The sequence below is a fragment of the Palaemon carinicauda genome, chromosome 2 (assembly GCF_036898095.1).
Source record: "Palaemon carinicauda isolate YSFRI2023 chromosome 2, ASM3689809v2, whole genome shotgun sequence".
Lineage (NCBI taxonomy): Eukaryota > Metazoa > Arthropoda > Malacostraca > Decapoda > Palaemonidae > Palaemon > Palaemon carinicauda.
The window spans coordinates 104129781-104156182 of NC_090726.1; the positions used below are offsets into that span (position 1 = coordinate 104129781).

At 47.0% G+C, this 26402-nt stretch overlaps 1 protein-coding gene across 1 annotated transcript in view; it reads right to left on the reverse strand.

Annotated features, from left to right (window-relative positions):
- LOC137626160 (dystroglycan 1-like) overlaps nucleotides 1–26402 on the reverse strand; it is a 388225-nt gene that overhangs the window by 93030 nt on the left and 268793 nt on the right. The window contains exons 10-11 of the mRNA XM_068357241.1: nucleotides 25897–26053; nucleotides 7623–7738 (exon numbers count right to left, since the gene is read on the reverse strand). Of these exons, the coding sequence (XP_068213342.1) occupies nucleotides 7623–7738; nucleotides 25897–26053 (273 nt within the window). The remainder of the gene's footprint in view (nucleotides 1–7622; nucleotides 7739–25896; nucleotides 26054–26402) is intronic.

Here is a 26402-nt window from a genome sequence, read left to right on the forward strand (position 1 = left end):
GCCCCGTGGCGTTCTTCTGGAAATCACGCACCCATTTACTAGTTTCTCTCGGGCAACATCCCTGGCCTCCGCAGAGGGAGGTTCCTCGAATGCTTCATGGAGCAGGTCCTTGCAGACAGTGCAGACCTGCGGGTCCTAATACCGAAGAGTCCCTTTGATGACAGAACAGCTGGCGTGGGTTCGGCACGCCAGGTGGCCGTAGAAGTCCAGACGCCGAACATTGCAGAAGGCGCTCTCCCACCGGACATACTCCTCCTGTAAAAGAAAGGGGGAATGAGTATGTGGAAGTCATATACAATGACTTAAAATAAAGACGAAGTAATCTTAGGTTAGCATTAAGGTTATTTTACCTTAATATAAGATTCCTTTTCATGTGTTACGATAGTAAGCTGGAAAAGAAGCAGAAAAGACACATACATGTGCATCCCGTCCAGCCAATTGCCGTGACCCCACACCAAGATTAATTCTAGGTGCTCTGAAGAGCCTAAGAGATGGAAGAGGTATCCACAATGGATAAGCACAGCTAAGTCTTCCTCTAGAGAATTAATCATGGTGAGAAGAGGGGGGGGGGGAACTGAGTTCATTCAGTTTAGGATAAGAAAAGGGGGGGGGTGAAGTAACCCCTCTCTAATCAGGTGGGTCCCGGCATGGAAATAGTTTACTGCATAACTATACATCATAGATTTTCATCTAGGGTAAGCACTGTACCATAGACATACCGGCTATCATATATAGCTATACAATAGTCGCTGCCGGCACCAGGCCGGCAGGAGAGGGTGACGGTCCACTGAAATAATATGATTAGGTGGCGCTGGCAGCGTGGCGGCATGCCGGAAGCGCACCGGGCGCCGGAGAATCCCCATCGAGGGTGGGAACCCCTTCCCTGTCATCAGTCTATGTGGCAGAGAAAATAGGAGCTTCAAGGTGATGGCAGATTGCCGGCATCCGGCGGCCCCCGGCAGTCGGCAAGCGACCGACGAAGGTATTCCAGCACTGGTGTCAATCAATGAGACAGAGTGGATACTAGGGTACCCTGACAGCTATTGCCGGCAGGATAGCGGCAGTGGACCGGCACTGATAGGTAGAGAGAAAGGGTAGGGGAAGAGAGAGGGAAGGGTAATTCGTTACCCCGACCTCATCTTTCTCTGGAAGGAGTGTTCAAATGAAAGGGAGGGGACAAAATTTCATCCAGCCGTAACAGAGCCGGCAGTCGGCAGGAATTGCGGGTGGCGGCCCATGGGAGGACCGGAGAACACTCTAAGATAGGGAGGTCCCACGCCGGCAGACTGACCACTTAGGCTATCCCATAGTTCGACTATATGCGGGAAGCAAAGCAGCTCGGACTCACCCACGAAGGGACCAAGCTGAACCCATAACCCGCCGGCACACGGTGGAGTTGTAGGACGGCGGACAGGGGTGTGATGGCTAGGCCAACACAAAAGGACAGAGGGGGGAGGGGCGAGGGTCCTGAGGGGGAGCGAGGGGGAAGCGTAGCCTTCACCAAACGCCCCAGGGGGTGGGTTCTGTTGTGGAACCAGCCCTATCCCAGGCGTAGGAGCCTTCATTCTCCAGCCTAAGGTAGGTTAGTTCAGAGAAAGTACAGCACTATTGTACTGTCCTAAACTATAAAGAAACAAAATCCCCTGGCCTGCCTAACCTAGGCTAGGAAAGCAAGTCCCGAACCAGGGAAGGTAGGTGAAGGACAGGTCGCTAGGTCACAGGGAGGAAAGGGTTGAAACCCTACCAAGTGTGGACTGGGGGGAAGGGCAGGGCCCTTCCACCTTCGCCCACCAGCAAGGCCCCAAAAGGAGAGTTCATTCACCTAGAGGGGGAGCTGGGGGCGAGCGACAGATACTCTGAGGTTCTGTCCCAAACTCAAAGCTCATGTACTATGGCTAGGAGTGGGGAAAGAAAACCCTAGCCTAACCTCACTCGAATACAATTCGAGGTAAGGAGGGCTAGGATGTAGCCAAGGAGATACCTTAGGTAAGGTAACTGGGGAGGATAGGAAGTATACACGGCCCTACGTTAGGTGTGGGGCAAGGGAGTCGACTACCAAGATCACCGAGACCCTTAGTATACTTCCTCGAAGGCAAAAACATATGTGCAATCACTGAATCTTATATGTATAAATGCCTAAAATCTCCATTTCATAAAATAAAACTAGGAACACTTATTTTATCATGCATGAGAGTAAACAAATACCACCCAGGCTATCAAGTCTAGGGGTTAGGCTAGAACTCTAGCCTACGAACTGCTACCTATGCTCGCCGAGAAGGATACTATCGGCATAATATAACTATTTCCTAGCAATGAAGACTAAATAACTAATGCTGATAATTAGTTATAAGACCGGGAAGGGTTGTTCTGGCTAACTAAATAAAGCATGCGAGGCGAACAACCGCGTCCAACATGACGCCTCCGGTTAAGGCACAAATCCGCCACAAAACACGGTATTATAGATAAAAAGGCGTTACTTTACGGCTGGAGCTTATTTACACAATACAAGAATATGGTACTCAACTTTCCAGAAGAAGGCGAGGCAGAAGATTGCGACATGATGAATTACTTAGCGAAAAACTGGGAAAAAGCACCTGGTCATATACGCTACGTAAGAAATAATGACGATGGCGCGCTCCGGCGGCGTCACCCAAGATGGCGGAAAACATGGCGGCCGGATGTTGTCGTCGCTGAGTACCAAAACAGTAACGGAGGAGAACTTTGTAACAGCTCCTCCCATAACTTGCCACCTTTTCCCCCTCGAAGTTTAAACGCTATGTGGGGTGCAGATTGCTATGTGGCGTGTCAAGCATACATCCCATTGATATACGATATCCTAAAGGGAAACCTTGTGGGTACTCGCGCCAGAAGTTAGAATTCTGTGAAACCTTTAGTTTAATTCTCTGGGAATATCAACTGTAGTCATATACTGTATACCCTTAAGAAGCTACTGAAGGAACCTTCCATCAGGATGACAGGGATTGAGCCCATATATATATATATATATATATATATATATATATATATATATATATATATATATATATATATATATATATATATCATCATCATCTCCTCCTACGCCTATTGACGCAATGGGCCTCGGTTAGATTTCGCCAGTTGTTTCTGTCTTGAGCTTTTAATTCAATACTTCTCCATCTCCTACTTCGCATTTTATAGTCCTAAGCCATGTAGGCCTGGGTCTTCCAATTCTTCTAGTGCCTTGTGGAGCCCAGTTAAACATTTGGTGAACTAATCTCTCTCAAGGAGTGCGAAGAGAATGCCCAAACCATCTCCATCTACCCCTCATCATGATCTCATCCACACATGGTACTCGAGTAATCTCTCTTATAGTTTCATTTCTAATCCTGTCCTGCCATTCAACTTCCAATATCCTTCTGAGGGCTTTATTCTCAATTCTACTAAATCTATTGGAGACTATTTCATTGTCATACCATGACTCATGTCCATAAAGTAACACCGATCTCACTAAACTGATATAGAGTCTGATTTTTATATGAAATTTTAGGCGATTTGATTTCCAAATTTTTCTTAACCTAGCCATTGTCTGATTGGCTTTTTTCAATCTTTCACTAAACTCTAATTCTATAGACCCTGTACTGGAGATCATTGTTCCTAAATACTTAAATTATTCTTTCTCCTTCCAATGATATTCCATCTTCCATTGCATACTCCATTCTCATCATCTCTGTCTTTCTTCTATATATATAGGGTTTATATGAAATCTCGAGCACACTGGAATGGGATTTTGAATGATCTTTTGTGCTTGAATTGGTAACAATTGTATAAGAGTGTTGATCCTGTAGTCCCATTGAATGGGAATCTAGTCAACAAATTTGATAGGCGTATCCCTTATCGTGTGCTAAGGTACCGAGTGAAAGACAAACCATGGTTCAATGATGATTGTAGACGTGCTTATTTGGAGAGGCAGGAGGCCTATCATCTTTGGAAGGGTAACAGATCATATTTGACCTGGAATAACTGTACTCAGTTTAGAGAGTTTATGCTTCAACTGAAAAGGAATTCAATTTAACCATAAAAGAACCCCTTTCAGTACAACCCAGGAGCATAAATGGTGGCCTACCCTTAAATCTGCACTCTTTGGTGTAGAAGCAAGAGTTCCTCCTTTACTTAAACCAGATGGCTCAGTCACTCACTGTCCAAAGGAAAAGGCAACCCTTTTGGCAGATGTGTTTGACAGTAAGCAGAGTAATGAGAAACTCAAACTTCCTCATTCCTGTTTTCCTAAGGCTAAACTAACCAGTGAAATTAAAGCTCTCTTGATTGACCTTGATGCTTATGGAGGTGTAGACCCAAATGGTATTTTTCCTTTGTTTTTTATAAAAGACAGCAGATTTCTTAGCTCCAAAGTTATGTTATTTTGCGTAAAGTTAGCAAGAAGAGGAGCTTCTAGCACTTGTTGGAGAATTGATGTTACTCCACTATGTAAATGTGCTTGTGGTACCTCAACTCCGACAGTTTACCACCCAATTTCCATAACTCCAATATCTAGTTTTTGAATGTCTTTTGGCAAAAATCTTGATATGTTTGCTTATGGTAATCATCTGCTCCCTGGTTTGCAATTTGGTTTTTGTAAAGGCCTTGGAGCATGTGATGCCCTTCTTACAATCTCCAATGGTGTACAGAAATCCCTTGATTGTGGTCGGGAAGTTTGTATGATTAGCCTTGATTGAAGAGCTGCCTTTGACCATGTTAATCATGAGGCCCTTGTTTTCAAACTCAAACAGTTGAGAGTGGGTGGGTCGTTTCTTAGCATCATTATTGAATTTTTAAGCAATAGATCACAGAGTTTTTTTATGGGCACCCTAGTGAGTATAGGAATGTGATATCTGGTGTTCCTCAGGGTAATGTTCTTGGCCCATTACTTTTCATACTACATACACATGATAAGTTGTTTGGCCAAGAAAAAAAAAAAACTTATTGCATATGCAGATGCTGCTACTCTCCCTACATCAATTCCATCTCCTGGATGTAGATGTGTGGTTGCTGAATCCCTTAATAGAGATCTAGCTAAAATTAGTGCTTGGTGGAAATTATGGGGTATGAAGTTGAAAACTCAAAGTATGACTGTTAGTAGGTCAAGGATAGTGGCTCCTCAACATCCAGATCTCTGCATTGATAACGATTCTTTAACTTTGTATGACTCAAAATTTCAGGTGTGATTCTCGACAGCAAATTTACTTTTGAGAAATACATTAGGTCTGTGTCTTCTTCAACTGCACAAAAAATTTGGCCTATAGAGAAAGTCTTTTAAGATTTTCGGTGATCCATCTACTCTGAAGAAGTGTTTCAATTCTTTCATTCTACCTTGCTTCGAGTATTGTTCTCCTGTCTGGACTTCAGCTGCTGATTCTTATCTCTATTTGTTGGACAGAAACTTACGGTCTATTAAATTTCTTATTCCTGATGTAGATATTAATCTGACACCGTCGTTCAATTAGTTCATTATGCCTATTGCATAAGACTTTTTATAATTCTGACCATCCTATTAAGATCTTCCTGGACATGCGAATGTTGTATACGCGGGATGGAACATTGCCTGTAGGGGGGGAGAGAGAAATTGTGGATCGTTGGGTGATGACGAAATCAGCAGGTGGCAGGATGACTCGTTGTCAGCAGGGGGCCAGCGGAAGGGCGAATGGGAGGCGGTCCTCGTAGACAGCCAAGACGTCAACGACAGCTGTAGCAGCCGACTTCACACTTTGATATCGTCTGCAAGTGCTGAAGAAGAAACATATTGAAAATTAAAAGAATTCTTCCCTTCCAGGAGAAGAAAAACCCAAACAGTGGACAGTAGAGATTACCTCCAAGAGGAGCTGTCAGCAAAGAGGCTTCCTTTCGATAAACTCGCTGGGACAAATGTCGTCACCCAACCCACGGAAGGGAGAGATTACTTCCATGAAGCGCTGTCAGCAAAGAGGTTCCCTTCCGATAAATTCGCGGGGACAAACAACGTCAACATCTGGAAACGGCAACATTACTCTGTAATGGAGCATGAGAGAGAAAAACAGTCACATCTGTATGGGGAAAAGGATGAACGTAAAGCAAATGTCTAAATGGCTACGAGGAGACGTCCGAGATGTCCGCTCTCTACCATCCAAAAGCAAAAGGTGATGTGGTTCATTGAACCGTGAGTAGATATAGGTGGCTCGGGTACCACCCAGCCACCCTCTACCTACCCACTTTAAGTGGTTAGGTGGGGTTGCCACCTCGCACATTAAATTTAATGGCTGCCTTCCAGCTCCGCCAAAAGTATATCCTCAATAAATAATGTAAGGTTTGTTAGTATAGGAACAATTTGCCATTCTTAACACTTGGAAAGGCAATCTTAGCTTCTGAAGAATTAGCACAAGTAATATAAGCCTCAAAAGCTTGCTCATTTTTTTAAGCTTTAATTTTATACTTTCAATCTTCCCAAAATATTTGAAAATACAGTACTAAAGTCTTCATAATTAAATTGCCCATAATGCCCACAACATACTTAACTTGTAATTTTCATGTATACTGCCAGATATTTTATTCCCCTGATATCATGGGGAAGATGGAATAAAAGGATCTAGTATGTAAACACCAGAACTACGGATGTCTAAAGTGTGACCTTCTTAAGTTCTTAAGTCATCAACAAGAAGGGAAGGTAGGATCAGTGTTAAGAGTAGGAAAGACTTTCCTTGTCAGTATTAGCCCTGGAACAATCAGCATATCCAGTGGATGGGAGGGAATTTAATTGAAATATCCATATTTATGTTTTTGTTTGTTCTTCCAGCCTGAGAATATTAGGAAAGTATATGTTGGAAAGATTTATATCATCCACCATCGGCACAATGAGAATATAATACTAAAATTGTCCATTCCATAACCTACCCATGGGATAGAATCAAAACAGATATAGAGGCACAGGTGTAAGCTAATCCAGCCTGTTAGGACTGAGCCCATAAAAAACATGGAATCAATCTCCCTGAATCTGTAATGATGGGCTTATGGTCAGAATCCGAGAGTCCCCAACCATGATCCCTTCTACCATTCACCTAGGCAGTGATTATTAATGAATGTTGAAATATTCATGCAATTTAAGAAACAAAATGAATAAATAATATTAATATAGATAAAGAAATATATAGATATGGGAAACATTACTCAGAGTTAGGACTACAAGACAAAAGTTACAGTAATTAAATAAGAAGGGAGAAATACTGACAACTAGAAATAAAATCAAGATAAAATTAGAGTTGAACTGGGTGAGCCGCTTCTTCACGTTCAAGAGACCTCTTGCCTGTCATAAGGTGGAACAAAGGCAAACTTCTAAAACTTCGCATAGCACAAAAAGAACTGCAGTGCTTTCAGAAAAAATAAGCATACTTATTGAAATGGTCGCTGGAGCTTTCTTACAAGTTTCCAAGCTTTGCATGCATTTGGCTCAATCCCCACCTCCCCAATTTCTAAGTACAGTACCTTGAATGCATAAGTGATGACAAGAACCAGAACCATAGCTTATGCAAAATCTTAAAATAATAAAATCAATACAATTACTATATGGTCAAAATATTAATCCTAATTAAAGCTATTATACTAGTCATACTTACTCGGGGTACTTGGAATCTGTAAAGTAATCCTTGAGGAACATCAAGGTAATCAATTTGATTCCTTATAATTGGCTTGTTGTTGAAATCTTCATCCCCCGGCTTCTTTTTTCTGTCAACTGGAGAAGATTTATTAATGTCAGTCTTGTCATGACAAATCTGCCTAAATGCTCAAAAATAGGAAAATCTCCGTAAAACAAGTTATAGTAGTTTTCAACAAAAATACAAGAAATACTCTCAAATTAAAACTGGTAGGGCATTAAAAAATAGTCCATTATATCAACTGTTCTTAAATATCTAACAACATACAGTAGGGTCCCGAATTATGTGAGAATTTGGTTGATTAATGGCCCTGCATCAATGGAAAATTGCACATTTCAAAATACATAACAGAAATAATTTCATTAGAGCCATGGCAAACAGCTAATTGCCTATTCAAACACGTTTGCTACCCATTTTCAATACTTTATATGTACTACAGTAATACCTTGAGATACGAGCTTAATGTGATCCGGGACCCGACCACGCATGTCAATTCGCTCGTATCTCAGATCAATTTTTCCCATATAAAATAACTAAAAAAAATTAATGCATTCCCACCCTCTGAAAAAACATCTAAAAATAGTGTATTACAGTGGAAAAACATATTTTTAATTGTTCTAACTCACAACCTACGCTCATAAAATAACAAATACCTATGTATTGGTTATGATCTGCAATAAAATGTGACATTATTATGTTCTTACCTTCGAGACAGATGGCAGCAGCTGACGGCGGTGTGTGCGGAGGAGGAGGGAGAGAGAAAGGGGAGGAGAGAAACTTGGCGGCAACACATTCAGTACGCTACACCTTTGTAACACCATGTGACAAACTTTAAATTAAACTTACATGAAATTAGCTTATTGTACACACACTTAAAAGATAAATGCTAATCTTACATTCCACTAAACTTAATTCTAATTTTGTTTTCATTTTCATTTTTCTACTTTTCTTCTTCAGGCTTGGCTCTTTTAGCCTCGCTTTTTTACTCGTTTTCACTCACTTTTTGCCGGCCTTTTTAAAAGGAACCTATCTAGGGATGTTTGCTTTTGTGTCCCCTTCAAAATGTTACAAAAATGACGTACACAAGTGTCATCACAAAACGCTAACGCACGACCACACGCCATCTTGTCCGGGTGCCTCTTTGCCATAATATCAGAAAACTCCTGCCACTTCTCTAACATGTGTCTGATTTCCTTCGTAGAAAGGCGGTCCTCCTTTTCCACATCCTCCTCGCTACTGAGCTATTGCAACACCTCCGAATGTTGCATCTCCTGGACCTCGAACAATTCCTGTATCGTGGGCTCTTCCTGATGCTCCTCGACAAGGTTGTTCACGTCTGCCTCATCTACCTCCAGCCCCATGGACTTTCCAAGAGATACGATTTTATACACCACAATAGATTCGGGGTCATCAGGGTCTGGCGTATCGAACCCTTCAAAGTCGCTCTCAGTGATGGAAGCTGGCCACAATTTCTTCCATGCTGATTTAAGAGTTCTTCGTGTGACACCCTGCCATGCATCGTCCATAATTTTTAAGCAATGGACGATATTGAAATGTTCCTTCTAAAATTCACGAAGGGTGAGATTGGTGTTGTCCATGACATTGAAGCATTTCTTGAACAAATGCTTCGTGTACAGTTTTTTAAAGTTGGAAATTACTTGTTGGTCCATGGGTTGGAGGAGTGGTGTGGTATTGGGCGGGAGATAAAGGACCTTGATGAACCTGTACTCATCAATAATGTCCTCTTCGAGACCAGGAGGGTGACCAGGGGCATTGTCGAGGACCAGGAGACATTTTATTGGCAGGCTTTTTTCGGCCAAATATTTTTTGACTGCCGGACCAAAGAACAGATTAACCCATTCTGTGAAGAATTGCTGCGTAACCCAAGCCTTAGCATTAGTGCGCCACATCACTTGCAGTTTTTCTGTGGGTTTTCTGAGTGGTACACCAGCAGTGGCTTGACCTCACAGTCACCGCTGGCATTGGCACACAAGGCTAGAGTTAACCGGTCTTTCATGGCTTTATGGCCCGGTAGTCTCTTCTCTGCCATGATGAATATCCTCCTGGGCATCTTCTTCCAAAAAAGGGCAGTTTCATCGCAGTTAAACACTTGTTGGGGGATGTATCCTTGTTCTGCGATAACTGAGGCAAAAGTTTTGACGTAGTCTGCCACGGCTTTCGAGTCAGAACTTGCTGCTTCCCCATGCCTCACAACCGAGTACATCCCAGTCCGTTTTTTGAAATTATCCAACCAGCCACGGCTGGCTTTGAAGGTTTCCGCTGGCGATGAAGTCTCCCCTCTCTCAGCTGCTTGCTTTCCTTCCAAGTCATCGTAGATTCCGCTGGCCTTTTCACAGATAGTCTCGGTCAGGATATCTTCCGCCAACTGTTTCTCCTCTATCCATATTAAAAGAAGCCTCTCCATCTCGTCATTAATATCACTGCGCAGCTTGGAAAGGATGGTTAGTCCTTTGGGCGGCTTGGTGATCTTTATAGCATCCTTCTGCTTGAGGATGGTACATACTGTTGATGTACTCCTCTCATATTGGCGAGCCAGCTCAGTCACTCGTACTCCACTCTGTTTTTCGATTATTTCATGCTTTATCTCAATTGTCATTATACACTTTTTCTTTTCACTACCCTTGTTTGCACTCGCTTGGTTTGGACCCATAGCTTATTCACTCAATTTTGTACCGATTAATGCAAAAAACACGTAAAAAGTGCAAACACTATGGCCGATGCTCGGAGATAACTTTACGCAACGGAGATCTACAGGGAAAGAGCGAGCAATGCTGTCCTGGTGAGCAGCCTCTCACACACTCGGCCACCTAGCGGCCGCATAGGGAACCGTCTCGTATCCTTATATCTCAAATTTGTCTAGTATCTCAGGGCAAAAATTTTCTCAAAACTTTCCTCGTATCTCAAATTTCTCGTATGTTGGGACACTCGTATGTCGAGGTATTACTGTACTGTATTTTCTTATAATATCAAATTGTTCTTATAAATAAATCAAACATTCAAAATTTATACCCTTAACACAATATATAAAAAGGTACAAAAGGGTACAGAACCTAACAAACCCACCTAACCTAACCTAGAGGTTCCCAGGTCATAACCCCTAGTCGGGGGCAAGGGCCCGGACCCCCTTCCCAGGTCACAACCCCTAGCCGGGGATAAACCCCTGGACCCCCTTCCCAGGTCACAACCCCTAACCAAGGTTCTACCTGCAAATATATAAAATTAAAGAAATTAATGACTTACTTTTATGACCTCGACGACGAAACTTGTGGGCCACCGGGGTATTGTGAATGTGATGTCTTAACTTCTGTATATCCAAATCACCGTTTCTTCTTTGCCTCAGCTTAGTACTGCACTTGGGACATTGTAAACGTTGAGCTATTACATTATGAGATTTAAGTAAATTATCAACATTGGAATTCACCGAAATGCTTTCAAGTATGGATTACTGCAGATGTTTCATCGTAAAATAAGCAAAAAGATGTCACTTGAACTAACAAAGACCTGACTTGGACAAAGGTTTCCATGGAAAAGAGTTTGTTGGAAGGTGGGGATTGGGAAATATTAACCCCCCTGTGCAAACTTTCCATATGTAAGGGTTTGTGATTGGTTAACGGAAAAACAACGGAGTCTAGAGAGTAAACATGAATGAACCAGAATAGGAAACGTGTCCAGAGGAAGTATTTATGTGAAATCGGGGCATGACAAGGTAATAACAAAGTGTATAAAAGTAATATAGTAAGATAAAATGGTGTGTATGATAAATAATATTTAATGGGAATATAAAATGAGGTGATTTCATAAGATATCGGATAACAAAACTAGTAATTCTTGGGTCAAATGTAATATGTATACGAGGGTATTACATAAAAGGAATTGTATAGTTGTACTGAATCAAGTAAAATACTTGAATAAAGCGGGTGAAGTCGAATAGTTGAATGAGGCGGTTAAAATGACGTAGGGGAAAATGGGGAGGGGTTATAAGAGAAGAAGTAATCCTATTGGTGGAGGGGGAGTTTATCCACAGGTGGGAGGAGTTTATGCGCAGAAGGTCGAAAGTTGCTATGTACAAACGAACGAACGAGAGCGACTACAACCGACCAGTAGAATGTCAACAAATAAATGGAAAACACTGATAATGTTAGCATGTTACGCTAACATGTTTGCGTTTAACCAACAATAGCAAACTGCCGCTAATGACAGTATGATAATTTACTATAATTCTAAACTGTTACGAAGGATAATTGTTCATTCCATATCCAAAATACTTTTCGCTACTTCAGTTATAAGTCAACTTGTACCCACTTCAATTATGAAATCATCCGCAAAAAAGAGAAGAAAGTAGTAGGCCGGCTTTTAAAGTCATCAAATAATTGCTTTACTGTAATAACGTTCGTTGTGACAGAGATGATGCAAGAATGGAGAAAATAAACGGATCTTGAGCGAAGCAAAAAATTTATTTTTGGGTGATATGGCCATGACGTCCTGATGGAAAGTTCTTTCAGTAGCTTCCTGAGGGTATGTATGACTACAGTAGATATTCCCAGAGAATTGAACTAAAGGTTTCAGAGAATTCTAACTTCTGGCGCGAGTACCCTAAAGGTTTCCCTTTAGGATATGGTATATCAACAGGGGACGTATGCTTGACACGCTACATGGCTATCTGCACCCCACATAGCGTTTACGCTTCGAGGGGGAAGGTGGCAAGTTATAGGAGGAGCCGTTGCAAAGTTATCCTCCTGCGTTACTGTTACTGTACCTCGCGACTTAAACAAACGGCAGCCATAGCTGTCCGCCATCTTGACTGACGGCACATCCGCCCGCTTCATTCCTAATCTTGTAGCGTTTCCTGCCAGTTGTGTTTTTCCCAGTGTTCGCTATTTTCAGCATTATGTCGCAATCTTCAGCCTCGCCTTCCTCTGGAAAGTTGAGTACCATATTCTTGTCTTGTATAAATAAGCTCCAGCCGTAAAGTAACGAATATTGTTCTTTAAATCTTGTTTTGTGGCGGAGCTGTGCCCCGACCGGAGGCGTCATGTTGAGACGCTGCTGTTCACCTCGCATGCTTTATTTAGTTAGCCAGAACAGCGTTCCCGGTCTTTTAACTAATGACTATATTAGTTATTTAGTCTTCATTGCTAGGAATTAGTTATATTATGCCGTTAGTATTCGTTTTCGGCAATCATAGTTAGCCGAACCCTAAGCTAGCCTGCTGGCCTAGCCCCTAGGCTCGATAGCCTAAGCGTTCATATTTACTTCTTGCATGATATAATAAGTGTTCCTGGTGTCAAGTATAGAAATGAAGATTCAGGCATTTATACATACAAGATTCAACGATTGCACATATGTTTTTTCGCCTTCTGGGAAGTATATAAGGGGTTTCGATGATATTGGTAGTCGTCTCCCTTGCACCTAACCTACGCTAGGGCTTTTATATACTTCCTCATCACCCCCGGTTACCTGACCAAAGGTAATTTCCTCCCTCTGAGGTAGCCTAGGCTACATCCTAGCCTCCCTATCCACGATACATTCAAGTAGGTTAGGCTAGGACCCCTCTGTCCCTTCTTGCTATAGGCTGTGCACTTTGAGTTTGGGATAGAACCTCAGAGTATCAGTTGTTCGCCTCCAACCCTCCTTTAGGGGATTGTACTCCCCTTCTGGTCCTTGTTGGAGAGCGAAGGTAGGAGGGCTTAGCAATTCCCCCTAGTCCACACTTGGTTGGGTTACGACCCTTCCTCCCTGTGGCCTAGCGACTTGTCCTACCCCTGCCTTTCCTGGCCTGGGAGACTAGTTCTCCTAGCCCAGGTTAGGCAGCCTAAGGGAGTTCTGTTTCTTTATAGTTTAGGACGTGACACAAGTGCTGTACCTACTCTGGGCTAACCTACCCTAGGCTGGAGAATGGACTCTCCCTACCTAGACAAGCTAGCCCTGAACAGAATCCCTTACCCATGGGTGTGCAGGTGGGAACTTCGTTCCCCCCCTACACTCCCCCGCAGGACCCTCTTCCCCCTCCCAACTCTATCCCTTTGTGTTGGCTAGCCATCACACCCCTGTCCACTGTTCTAAAACTCCGCCGTGTGCCGGCAGATTATAGATATGGCCTGGTCCCCTTGTTGGTTAGTCCGTACTGCTACGCTTCCCGCATATAGTCGAACTATGGGATAGCTATTGCCGGTCGATCTGCCAGCGGGGGACCTTCCCTCTTGAGTGTTCTTCGGCCCTACCTTGGGCCGCCATAAGCAACATAGCAGTCGACCGGCCTCTTGCCTCCGGATGAAAGGTCACACCCCCCTTTCATTTGAACACTTCTTCCGGAGGTAGAGGGGGTTGGGTACTGAGTTACCCTCCTCCCCTTTCCCTCTCTCTCAGTGCCGGTCCACTGCCGCCCCCTCTCTACCAGCGCTTGCCGTCAGTGTCTACGACATCCTACCTGTCTCATCGAATGCTGACAGTATCGGTATACCGCTGTCGGTTGGCTGCCGGCTGCAGGGGGGCCGCCGGCTCGCCAGCAATCCCACTGCCGGTACCAGTGTTGTGTCTCTTCGGTATCCTTGTTGGTATGCCGGTGCCGGTTGCTTGCCGGCTGTCGGAGCCGCCGGCTTGCCGGCGATCTGCCATCACCCTATAGTGTCACCCTCTCTCCCTGCCACATAGACTGATGGCTTAGAAGGGTCCTTCCTCGATGGAGATCTGCCAGTGCTGGTCGGGCTGCTGGCATGCCGCCGGGCTGCCGGAGACACCCACATGTACCTTTCAGTGGACAGTCACTCCTTCCTCCTGCCGGCCCAGTGCCGGCAGGGTTTATTGTGCAGCAATGGATAATAGCCAGTACTCTTATGGTATAGTATACCCTAAACTGAAAACTATTGTGTATAGTTGTACAGTAAAAAATCTTCCAGCATATTCTGTGCATCCATGTGCAGTCTCTTGCCGGGACCTAATCCGTTAAGGGGGATTAGCTTATCCCTCCTCCTTATCTGAATGATTTCAGCTTTCCCCTCCCACCGTTCCTAATTCTTTAGAGGAAGACTAAGCTTGGCTCATCCACCATGGATGTTCCTCTTCCTCCCAGGACACATACGGCCCACTCGAATTAGTTACAGTGTGGGGTCACGGCAATTGGCTAGGCGTGATACACAAGTATACGTCTTCCCTACCCTCCTTTCTAGCTTACCTATCCTAAGCTTATACATAATGGAATCTTATATTATAAGTTATTAAACTTTGTCCTAATCTAAGATTTAAGTAAGTCATGTTTGTATTGACTTTCAATTACTCATTTCCTCTTTCTTTTACAGGAGGAGTATGTGAAGTGTGAGAGCGCCTTCTGCGGTGTTCGTCGCCCTGACTTTTACGGCCACCGGGCGTGCCGATCCCACGCCGGCTGTTCAATCTCAAAGGGGAATCTTCGTTATTGGGTTCCGCAGGTCTGCACGGTATGCAAGAACCTGCTTGATGAGGCGTTTGACAACCCTCCGTTGGCGGAGGCTAGGGAAAATGCCCGAGAGAAACTGCGCAAGTGGGTGCGCGGGTTTCAGAAAAACGCCACGGGGCCCTATCTCCCAAACGAAAAGATGAGAGCCATGCTCTTTCCCAAGGTGTCTGCGGATGCTGTCATCCCCAAGGACGAGATCCCTTGCGTCCAACTGACGGTCGAATCGGATGTTTCGGCCGCTCTCCAAGAGTGCCACCTCGACGAGGTGGAAAGGATGTCGGATGTCTCCGACGACACTGAAAGGACCCTCATGGAGGGGGTCAGGAAGAAGAGGAGGATCTTGTGGAGACCCCTGATTCTGAGGGCGAGATCGCCCGTACACCCTCAGTGGTTTCCGTTGCGACTTCGGAGCCGGTCCCTTCTACGTCTGCCACTCCAATACCTTCCCTGGCAGGCTCCCAGGATACCTTCCAGGCTTTGGTGGCATTCCTGGATGAGAGGCTCCGCCAGGGGCAGGCAGACCTCAAGAAGGAGATACTGGGCTTGAAGAAACAACCCAAGGAGATCTCCGCCAAAGATCTCCCCCCCTGCTCAGTGACCAATCCCAGGAGGCATGCAAAATTCATGCCTATTACCACTGGACGCATCTTTATCAACGACATCAAGATACTATCTCGATATATAGCCCCATACGAGGATCCTCTAGTGGAGGTAACAGACATCATGTCTCTAGAATAGAAGTGATGGACTTAGAAATTCCTGTTCAGCCCATCAAATTTCCTCCGGAAGGCCCTCTACATGCTGAGACCCTTACAGGGAAAAGGGGCTCTGTTGGCTCCCAGGTAGGCTAAGAACACCCCGTTCCCTGTAATGAAGGAACTGAGGCTGAGGCTGGTCATAGTTATGCACCTAGGATTATCCAGGAGGTTCAGAATCATAATTGATTTATAATATAATTGAAACTTTGCAAAGATACAATGATTTCCTTTGTGTGTGTGAGAGAGAGAGAGAGAGAGAGAGAGAGAGAGAGAGAGAGAGAGAGAGAGAGAGAGAGAGAGAGAGAGAGAGAGAGAGAGAATGATAATGATAGTTTTAAATGTACTAAATGAAAAATATGACAAATTCGAAGATAATTTGTATTTTTCCTAACCATACAAACCTTAGCTATTTACAAAGGGTATTACTTTTAGCGCAGCTGAAATGACGAGCCAATAGTTTTTAACGAGGGTTAATTACCCCCGCGCTAGTTAGCGGGGGGTGGGGAAGGGTAGCTTGCTACCACTCCCCCCTCCACACACCGGTGACTTGCTTCACTTCACTTAGAGGTAGGACTTGACTTGGGGGTCAGGGATGGCGGGCACATATGTGTAAATAGCTAAGGTTTGTATGGTTAGGAAAAATACAAATTATCTTCGAATTTGTCATTTGTTCCGTAACCGAAATACAAACCACGCTATTTACAAAGGGTGACTTACCCCTTAGGAAGGGTGGAAAGTCCCCAGCCTTACTGACTTCGGCTTGCCCGGGGGCTCGATCCCTCAGTGAGCAGCACTAGAGAGAGGGAGCCCCTGTACCTCACAGGTTCCTAGCATAGCTAGGAACGAGTGGCCTACATAAGTAGTGTGAGGAGGAGAGTGTGACTCGTCCTATGAAGTTGACCTTGAGACCTTCAGATAGGAATTCTAGGATAGGACGTTCCCCATACCACCTCGTCAGGGTATGGGAGACGCAACAGTATTAAGCTTAATACTAGGAGCACAAAGAAGCATGGGTTACCTGCAGAGGTCGAGGTCAGCTATGCGAGGACCAGGATGCTGCTTCCCCAAGAGAGGGGAGAATGAAGAAAGAAGTAAGGGTCAGACATACTCTTTCATTCACACAGACTAAGACCGGGTAACAACGCCCTCAACCTACTGCTACTTGTCCAAAAAGGAGCCTGAGGTTAGACCAGCTGTTGTGCAGCCACCACAGGGCCGATAGAGAACGTATCGAGGCTCCTGTGGGTCACGTCTTGCAGGTAGTGGGCTGAGAAGGTCGTTTGACGCTTCCAGACCCCAGCTTGAAGTACCTGCGTCACAGAGAAGTTTCTCTTGAAGGCCAGGGATGTAGCAATACCCCTGACATCGTGGGCCCGAGGGCGACGTGACGGAGGAGGGTCAGGATTCAGGGCATGGTGGATAACCCTTCGAATCCAAGCAGAGATGGTGTTCCTGGTGACCCTCCTCTTTGTCCTGCCTGTGCTCACAAACAAAGCTCGCACATGAGGACGGACTGCAGCCGTTCTGTTCAAGTAGTACCTCAGACACCTCACTGGGCATAGTAGCAGCTGGTCTGGGTCGTTTGTTACAGAACGGAGACTCGCGATCCTGAAAGAGTCGAACCGAGGATCCGGCACTCCAGGATTCTGAGTTTTGGCCACAAACTCAGGGACGAACCTGAACGTTACCTCCCCCCCATTCCCTTGAATGGGCGATGTCGTACGAGAGACCATGAAGTTCACTAACTCGCTTGGCCGAGGCCAAGGCGAGTAGGAAAGCCGTCTTCCAAGACAGGTGGCGATCGGAGGCCTGGCGTAATGGCTCGAAGGGAGGTCTCTTGAGAGACCTGAGGACTCGAACCACGTTCCAAGGAGGGGGTATCACTTCCGACTGGGGGCAGGTAAGCTCATAGCTACGTATGAGTAAAGAGAGTTCTAGCGATGAAGAAATATCCACGCCCTTCAATCTGAAGGCCAAGCTTAAGGCTGAGCGATAGCCTTTCACTGCCGAGACAGAAAGGCGCATTTCTTCTCGCAGATACACAAGGAAGTCCGCTATTGCTGGAATAGTGGCATCGAGTGGAGAGATACCCCTTCCACAACACCAACCACAAAAGACTCTCCACTTCGCTTAGTAGACTCCCTCAGAGGACCTTCGCAGGTGCCGAGACATTCTCTCCGCAACCTGTTGCGAAAAGCCTCTCTCCGCGAGGAGACGCTGGATAGTCTCCAGGCGTGAAGCCGAAGCGAGGCTACGGCCCTGTGAGGGACACCGGAGTGGGGCTGTCTGAGAAGCTCGTGTCGTGGAGGAAGCTCCCTTGGGAGTTCCGTCAGGAGTTGAAGAAGGTCCGGAAACCATTCCGCGTGATGCCATAGCGGAGCTACTAGAGTCATGGAACAGTTGACCGATAGTCTGGTCCTGTTGAGCACCCTTCTCATCAGACAGAATGGTGGGAAGGCGTACACGTCGATGTTGTCCCACCGTTGCTGGAAAGCATCTTGCCAGAGTGCCTTGGGGTCCGGGACTGGTGAGCAGTACAGGGGCAGCTTGAAGTTCAAGGCTGTCGCGAACAAGTCCACCGTCGGGGAACCCCACAAAGTCAGGACTTTGTTGGCTATCTGAGGATCCAAAGACCACTCGGTACTCACTATCTGCGAAGCCCTGCTCAGACTGTCGGCGAGCACATTCCTCTTGTCAGGAATGAAGCGAGCTGATAGTGTTATCGAGTGGGTTTCGGTCCACCTCAGAGTCTCTACTGCAAGATGGGATAGCTGTTGCGAAAAAGTGCCTCCCTGCTTGTTGATATAAGCCACTACCGTGGTGTTGTCGCTCATCACCACCACGGAGTGACCCGCCAGGAACCGTTGGAACTGTTGAAGGGCCAGAAAGACGGCCTTCAATTCTAGCAGGTTGATGTGTAGGCACTTTTCTGATTCTGACCAAAGGCCTGAGGCCCTCTGGTTCAGAACGTGCGCCCCCCACCCTTCTTTTGACGCGTCCGAAAACAGAGTCAATTCCGGGGGGAGGACGAGAAGACTCACTCCCTTTCGCAGGTTCTCATCGGTCAGCCACCACCGCAAATCCGTCTGTTCCAGAGACCCCATTGGGATCAGAATGTCCGGGGAATCGGATCCTTGATTCCACCGGGACTTGAGCCGCCATTGAAGGGATCTCATCCTGAGGCGGCTGTTTGGAACCAGACGGGCCAGGGAGGATAGGTGGCCTAAGAGACGCAACCACAATTGGGCGGGGAGTTCTTTTCGCCTGAGCAAAGGTTCCGCCACCCTCCTCAGCCTTGCTATCCGGTCGTCTGATGGAAAGGCTTTGTGGAGATTGGTGTCTATTAGCATGCCTAGATAAACCAGTCGTTGGGACGGCTGCAGAGAGGACTTCTCCAGGTTTACCACGATCCCCAGATCCTGGCAAAGATCTAGAAGCCTGTCTCGGTGTCGAAGAAGGGTCGACTCCGAGTCTGCTAGGATCAGCCAATCGTCTAGGTAACGAAGGAGACGAATGCCGTTCCTGTGCGCCCAAGTCGAAATCAGGGTGAACACTCTGGTGAACACCTGAGGAGCTGTGGAGAGACCGAAACACAGCACCTTGAACTGGTAGATCTTGTTGTCTAGGCAGAATCTCAGGTACTTCCTGGAAGACGGATGGATTGGGATCTGGAAGTACGCATCCTTTAGATCCAGTGTACACATGAAGTCTTGTGGTCTCACCGCAAGTCTGACCGTGTCTGCTGTCTCCATGCTGAACCGGGTTAGTTTGACAAACCTGTTCAGAGCCGAGAGATCGATGACGGGTCTCCAGCCTCCAGTAGCCTTCTTTACAAGAAAGAGTCGACTGAAGAAGCCTGGAGAGCCGTCCACGACCTCCTGGAGAGCACCCTTCTCGAACATGGTCTCGACTTCGGCCTGAAGGGCCAGCCCCTTTGCCGATCCCATGGCATAGGAGCTCAACGACACTGGATTCGCTGTCAGGGGAGGTTGAGATGACGTGAACGGGACGCGATAACCTTGGCCGATCACTGAGACCGTCCAAGCATCGGCCCCGTGATGTTGCCACCTGCGGACGCAACGCTGAAGACATCCCCCCACAGGTGGACACGCAGGGGGACTGCCACCCCTAGGGCTTGCGGCCGCCACCCCTAGAAGTCTTGCCTCCCCTGGAGGACTTACCGCCCCTCTTGACCTTGGCTGGAAAGGGCTGGGGCTTAGACACCACTTTCTTAGCTGCCGGTGCCTGTTTGGGAGCCTTACGAGGCTGTTGCTGCTGTTGTGGCGGGGCTGGAGGCTTATAGGGCCGAGTTGTAAGGGCCCTGTGGAGGAGGGAGTCCGTGCTGGATTTCCTCCACCTCTCAGCCGTTCGCTCCAAGTCTTGAGGCTCAAACAGGCTCTCCCCCAGGAGGGAGGCATGTCGGAGCCTACACACATCTACGGCGGGGACCTTCGGATGGAATCTCTCGGACACAGCATCGCGACGCTTCAACACCGAGTTGGCCCACAGGGTGGTAACCTGGTGCGCCAAAAACTCGATGGAGCGGGTGCACGAGAGCAAGAAGGTCTCTAGGGCCTTCCTATTGGTCTCCTTGGACAAGTCCTCCGATCGCAATAGGATGCCCAGAGATCCTAACCAGAAATCAAGCCACGAAGTGGCCTGCATGGCACACTTAGCGACCTTCTCGTGGTTAAGGATCTCTGCCGCCGAGAACGACACCTGCCGGGCAGAGAGTTTCTCCAAGGGAACTCCCTTCGCCAGCTCCTCCACAGAGTGATGGAGAGGAAGAGCGAGGTTGTGCTCACCCAGGATCTCGAAATACCTCCTCTGCTGAAGGCGAGGAGGGATGAGTTTGTTCCCGGCAGTGGAACGACTGGAGGAGGCAAGAAGTGCGAGCTGAGCATTGGCCCTAGCTCTGGCACTCTTCAGCCCCCGAGACCAGGGCAGAGCTGCACTGGTCTTAGGGGCCTTCCGAACGTCAAACACTTCATCCAGAATCGTGTCTTTGCCTTCACGGGGGGGGGGGGATGACTGGATCCGTAAGACTGTTAAGTTGCCTTATCAGGATTAGGACCAGCCAGAAGGCATGTTCGGACTCTTGCTGTTCTCCTTCCTGCGGGCTGGCAGCTAAGTCTCCTGCCCCAGGAATCTCTTCCTGGGGTGATACGTGGACATTCCCCTGGGTAGTCGTGGGTTCCTGACGAATCCTTGCAGAGGATTTAGGGATGGTCTTGGAATCCTTGGGTTCCCTCCTGGGAGGGATACAGGATCCCAACAACGAGCTTCGAGGGGCCCCTTCCTCACGAGACGATTCTCCTGCCTGAAGCGAAGTCTCCCCCCCTGGTGCCGAGGGGAAGACTACCGCCCCACTGGACTCACCTGAGGACGGAAAGGCCTCGTCCACGGGAGAAGGAGAGAGTACTCGTGCAGGAGAGGGGACCCTCGAGACCGACCTCTTGGGAACCAACTTCGCACTGGGGGAAGTCACCACGAAGTCCACTCCTCTCTTTCTCTTCAGCGTAGGAGAGACAGCCGCTGGTTTGTTACCCTGGCCGGCGAGTGCTGGTTTCATAACCCTCACTAACGCCCGTGCCAGCGGACCAAACCAAGTCTGCTGCTCAAAGGAGACAGAGTCCGAAATCCTCGCTAAGGTGAAAGGGATCGGGCGATCCTTTGGAGTGGACACGACGGTACCTGCCTGAAAAGAAGGTGGGGAAGAATGGTGTACTGACCTGTCTTCGTCCTGCAATACCAACCTGTGCTTGGATGGAGGTGATCCCGACTGCCGTCTAGGAGCACGCGTCCCTGCTGCTACCACCGGCTGTGGAATTCGCCGCGAACTATGGTCGCGCGAGGGCGAACGGTCGCGCAAAGGCGAATGGTCGCGCGGGTGATCGCGCGGGCGCGCAGGCGAGCGGTCGCGCGGGCGCGCAGGCGAGTGGGCGTGAGGGTGGGCAGGTAAATGAACACGTGTCCGGGGCGACGAACGCAAGCGATGGCGCGACGGCGAGGGATCGTGCTGCCGCGTAGGTGAAGAAGATCGCTGGCGATAATGACCGCGTGATGGTAAGCGATGGCGAGCAGCATGTGTAGGTGAATGATCGCGTGATAGGGTGCGATGGTGATCAGCATCCGCAAGAGGGCGATCGTTCAGGGTTGTGCGATGAGGAGCAGCATGCGTAAGCGGGCGATCGTGCAGGGTTGTGCGATGGCGAGCAGCATGCGCAGGTGAATGATCGCGTGAAAGGGTGCGATGGTGATCAGCATCCGCAGGAGGGCGATCGTTCAGGGTTGTGCGATGAGGAGCAGCATGCGTAAGCGGGCGATCGTGCAGGGTTGTGCGATGGCGAGCAGCATGCGCAGGTGAATGATCGCGTGAAAGGGTGCGATGGTGATCAGCATCCGCAGGAGGGCGATCGTTCAGGGTTGTGCGATGAGGAGCACCATGCGTAAGCGGGCGATCGTGCAGGGTTGTGCGATGGCGAGCAGCATGCGCAGGTGAATGATCGCGTCAAAGGGTGCGATGGTGATCAGCATCCGCAGGAGGGCGATCGTTCAGGGTAGTGGGATGAGGAGCAGCATGCGTAAGCGGGCGATCATGCAGGGTCGTGCGATGGCGAGCAGCATGTGTAGGTGATCGCTGGCGAGCAGAAGGTCGACGCGTGTCCTGTGAGAGGACAGGTGGTGCGGCGCGTTCACGAGCAGGAACGGGAAGATCGCTGGCGCGTTGGCGAACATGTGTTTCTGACACACGCGCAGCACGATGTTGCGTAGCCACAGGACCAGGTGGATGGTGAGCAGGGAGTTCAGCAGGAACTAAATGGTGGTCAGAGACCGCAGGGCGATGGTCTTCAAATGAGCGCTGACGCTCGGAAGAGAGCTGACGAGCAGGAGAGCGCTGGCGAGGGGGGCGAACATCAGGAGAGAGCCGACGAGCAGGAGATCGTCGACGAGCAGGAGAGCGCTTGTGCGCTAGCGCTGCTCGCGTAAGGGAAGAATCCCTTAGCCCCGAAGGGACCGTTGCCCGTCGGGTGACGAGTTCTCCAGAAGGCGAAGATCCGGCAGGAGATGGTGAGCGGTCTGCAGAGAGGTTCAAGGAGGGCAGAGCAGTCGGTTGAGGCTGACGAGGAGAGTCCCCCCCGGAGGACGAAGACCCAAAAAGGCGCCTCTTAGTCCCCCTGTAAGGGGAAGGGAGGCCCTTGTGGCGTAGAGGGCGGTGAGCCTTACGGCGAAGGCGGCCTCGGGGGAGATCATCGGGACCATCGGTCCTCCGAAGGGGAGTCTCCGTCAAAACACTTCCCTCAGAAGGAAGCTGGGCAGCAGTCGAGACCGAAGGACTCACTTCCCCCTTCGAAGGATGCTCGGAAGGAGGAGGAGAGCCTAGAGCACCATCACCAGCAACAGCACCTGCGTCGGAAGGCCCAGCCACGTCGGAGGCCTCTGTCACCACGACGTCGACAATAGACAGAGGGTCTACCTCCGCTACCACCGGCGACTGTTTAACAGCGGCCCCCAATGAGACAAGGTCAATAAGAGCGACCCTGGAGGGCAAGCCCTTAAGCCCCAGGGACGACCAAATCTGTAAAAGATCATCACTGGTTAAGGCATTATTATCAATAACCTCCCCCGGAGGAGGAGGGGGAACCGCCTCGCTATGGGAGGCGACGCCCTCTCCCCCCACCGAAGGTAGGGAAACAGAACAAGGGCCTGCGCTCCCACTCGGACGACTCTCCTTAGGAGGCGGACGAAGGGGAGCTTCGGAGGAGGTTTGGGCGGCGGAAGAAGAGTCCCGAGAACCTTCCTCCTTCAAGGCTAACCCAGGAGGAGAACGGTCTCTCTTGGACTTCTTCTTACGCCGACGGCCAAACCTCTCCCACTGGGAGGCAGACCACTCCCTGCACATGTTATCCTGGTCGCACCGTCGGCCCCGATATTGAGGGCAGAGGGTGTGAGGATCCGTAATCACGTCCGACATTAAAGTCCCACAAGGACGGCCGGCAACTCCAGGGCATGTACGCATAATAAATAAAAGAAAATAACTGAAGGTCAACTTCCAACCATTCACACAAGCTGAAAAGAAATAGAAGAAAATTAAAGGCTGTCACGAAGGCGATGAACAGACACGTCTGATCACCGCCGAGCCAAAAGTGAAGTGGAGCAAGTCACCGGTGTGTGGAGGGGGGAGGGGTAGCAAGCCACCCTTCCCCACCCCCCGCTAACTAGCGCGGGGGTAATTAACCCTCGTTAAAAACTATTGGCTCGTCATTTCAGCTGCGCTAAAAGTAATACCCTTTGTAAATAGCGTGGTTTGTATTTCGGTTACGGAACAAATGATAGGTTACAACACAGTGGTTATGTAATATTAACTTTATAGATGTTTTGAATAAGTTAGGAAATAGTATAAAAAATACTTTGTTACTATACTCGTACACACATATTTTTGAGAGCGGCAGCTGGACATCAGTTGATCTGATCACAGCCAAAAAAAAAAAAAAAAAAAAAAGTCAGTAATACTAGATTGTTAAAACACACTCGAAATTTAAAACAAAAGTACATAAATGTTTTCTTAAAGAACAATCAACTATTTAAATACTAGCAATTTTCTTAATGCAATGGTGTTTCCTAAAAATTAGTGGTTTGCTGACGAAATTGGATGCCGTATTTTAAGCTAGGATTGAAATAGGTTTATATACCGTATATTTTTTTCTTTTTTTGTGATGTGTTTAATTGACACTTTTTTAAGGAAACCAAATCTACATGTAAGTATTGTATAACACGAGAGAGAGAGAGAGAGAGAGAGAGAGAGAGAGAGAGAGAGAGAGAGAGAGAGAGATAATCAGCTGTTGTAAAACGAATGCCGTGTTTTTTGTTTCTTGTATCACCTGAAGCAAGGAATTGCTCACCACAAGTATCAATAGTCATACTATTTTCATTCTTAAGCTCAGTAAGGAGAGAGAGAGAGAGAGAGAGAGAGAGAGAGAGAGAGAGAGAGAGAGAGAGAGAGAGAGAGAGAGAGAGAGAATCAGCTGTTATAATGGAATGCCGTGTCTTTTGTTTGTTTCTTGTATCATATGAAGCAAGGAATTTCTCACCACAAGTATCAATAGTCATACTAATTTCATTCTTAAGCTCAGGAAGGAGAGAGAGAGAGATAATCAGCTGTTGTAATCGAATGAGGTGTTTTTTGTTTCTTGTATCACCTGAAGCAAGGAATTGTTCACCACAACTATCAATAGTCATACTATTTTCATTCTTAAGCTTTGAGAGAGAGAGAGAGAGAGAGAGAGAGAGAGAGAGAGAGAGAGAGAGAGAGAGAGAGAGAGAGAGAGAGAGAGAGAGGTTTTTATATACTGTTTACAGTACTATACAAAAAGAAAGCTTTGTAAAGCAAATCTATACTGTTTAAAATACATAACAGGAAATATTGCAGACTCATTACCGAAAGTTAGGCTATTCACTGCCAATAAACGAACCCAGCCTACGTGTGAATACCTTGAACACCCACAAGGAAAAAATAAAACTTTTATGTATACCGTACAAAATGAAAAAAAGCTTTAATATACCATAATTAACACAAACATTAAAATTATCGAAAGGTTAGAGAAAGATGAAAATTACCGAAAACGTAACCACAACTCTGTTTACATTTTGTCAGCTGGAATTTCATAGTCGAAAGTTGATTCCATTGTTATGGAATTTTTCCTTAAATAGGCTATTTATTATAAAATTATGTCGATAAAATGTAAGGTAAATATCATTTGGTTACATCTATCATTAGACATCGTACTTAGGGCTTCCAATATACTTGAAAAGACAATAGATGTTATACATTTTGTGATGCTTTACTTGCTGGCTTTGAACAGCTTCGCAGATACAGAAAATCTAATTTTGAAAACTAGCGACCCCATAAATGGGGAACCACATAATTCTGGACCGTACTGTACCTGACATAATAAAACAATCCCTGCACACTGAATTGTTAAATCACACCATCCAGTTAAAAGTGTGTGAAATACCTTCATACCTGGTCCTTTAGGAATACCATGGTCAATCAGCGCTGGCCTTGAATGCCTTTCACAAGGTCCTAAATAATGTATATGAACATGTTTGATGTGGAACTCTGGTTGGAAAGCCTCCTTGATTTCACGGGTCATTTCATGCCCATCACCAGCCAAAACCACCTGAAAGAAAAGAATTTGTAAGGAAATTTACAAAAATTGAAATTGTCTACATGTTGATAACTTTTACGTTACCCAATGTAATAAGTTAGATTTTTACATATCTACAAAACTAGCATATGACAATAAACTGGAAAGCCACCCAACACCAACCCACTTTATTTGCTGTTGTGGTCATCGTAGCTATTTCTGTGCATCACCAGACTTTGAACAGCTTCACAGATAGAGAAAATTTATTATTGAAAACTGGCGACCACATATATGGGGAATCGCATAATTTGGGACCATACTGTACCAACCGTGTGTCACACGATCGTACATAGTAACAACATTTCATTTTGTGTATATATTA